Source organism: Octopus bimaculoides, unplaced genomic scaffold (genome assembly GCF_001194135.2).
Source record: "Octopus bimaculoides isolate UCB-OBI-ISO-001 unplaced genomic scaffold, ASM119413v2 Scaffold_32910, whole genome shotgun sequence".
NCBI lineage: Eukaryota > Metazoa > Mollusca > Cephalopoda > Octopoda > Octopodidae > Octopus > Octopus bimaculoides.
In genome coordinates this window covers 1852-3087 of record NW_026319499.1, presented here as the reverse complement: position 1 = coordinate 3087, position 1236 = coordinate 1852, and the positions used below count along the sequence as shown (strand labels likewise).

General features: G+C 43.5%; 1 protein-coding gene across 1 annotated transcript in view; it reads left to right on the top strand.

Annotated features, from left to right (window-relative positions):
* The window catches only part of LOC106873122 (carboxypeptidase A2), a gene marked incomplete at its 5' end in the record, with an annotated part of 8767 nt that extends 7809 nt beyond the window's left edge, over positions 1-958 (top strand). Inside the window, one exon of the mRNA XM_014920349.2 lies at positions 595-958. Coding sequence (XP_014775835.2) covers positions 595-776 — 182 coding nt within the window. The remainder of the gene's footprint in view (positions 1-594) is intronic.
* Positions 959-1236: the final 278 nt, after the last annotated feature.

Below are 1236 nucleotides of genomic sequence, written 5' to 3'. Positions count from 1 at the left end.
ACCCTTAACGTAGTTCTCGGGGATATTCAGCGTGACACAGAATGTGACAAGGCTGACCCTTTGAATTACAGGCACAACAGAAACAGGAAGTAAGAGTGAGAGAAAGTTGTGGTGGAAGAATACAGTAGGGTTCACCACCACCCCCTGCCGGAGCCTTGTGGAGCTTTTAGGTGTTTCCGCTCAATAAACACCCACAACGCCCGGTCTGGGAATCGAAACCACTGGGCCATTGCTCCTCCACTTTGGGCAAATAGATAAGCAAGTTTGATGGGCAGATGAGCAGGCAAGTAGACCTATAGGTCTGGATGGTAGACAGAGAGGAAGGTGGGCACGCACGGAGGCAAGTAGGAAGGAAGGCAATACCACTAGGCATGAATGTGGACAGGAAGTAGGACTACTAAGTAAGGAGATGAGTAGAGTGATAAGGCAAGTTGGCAGGAAGGTGTGGCTAGTTGAGAGGCAGGTAGGGCTACTAGGCGAGGATGAGAGCCAGTCAAATACGAGACCAAGCTAAACCATACGACCCATGAGCCTCTCTTCCATTACTTCTTTTTCATTATCCTTCTTGTTTTTTGTTTTTTTTTCTTTAACCAGATGTAGCTGGTGGTGGAGTCTACGACTGGGTGAAGCTGAAATCGCAAGCGAAATACAGCTATGCCTTGGAGCTCCGTCCCGCACACAACGCCTACAACGGGTTCATCTTGAGTCCACTCAATATTAAGCCGAGTTCCAAAGAGTTGTTTGCTGCCTTGAAAACTTTTGCTGAAGGCTTCTGAAACAGTCTTCATGCCTTTGAGTTGTGAAGGATGGAAATAGAGAGATGAGGTAGACACAGAGAAGTGATGTGGGAGACTGATGTGCAAGAGGATATGTATGTCAGTATATATGTAAGTTGTATGTATGTATGTATGTATGTATGAGGTATCTCATTAAAATAAATTCTGTTTCACATAACTTATTTCTGCTTGTTTTCTTCTTGGTCTTTGTATATAGAAATGGTAAATTGAGGGATACAGCTTCATTCTTATAGAAGATCCATAACAAAGATGATACAAAAAAAAAGAAACAAATACACAATACAGCAAAAAAAAAAATTAATAGTAACTTGTAATAGATATGTGTGTTGGGGGGGGGTGCATGTGTGTGAAGGCACACAGCCTAGTGGTCTGACTGTTGCACTTACAAATGCTAGATAGTGGGCTTGATTCCCTGACTGAGTGGTTCATTGTGTTCTTG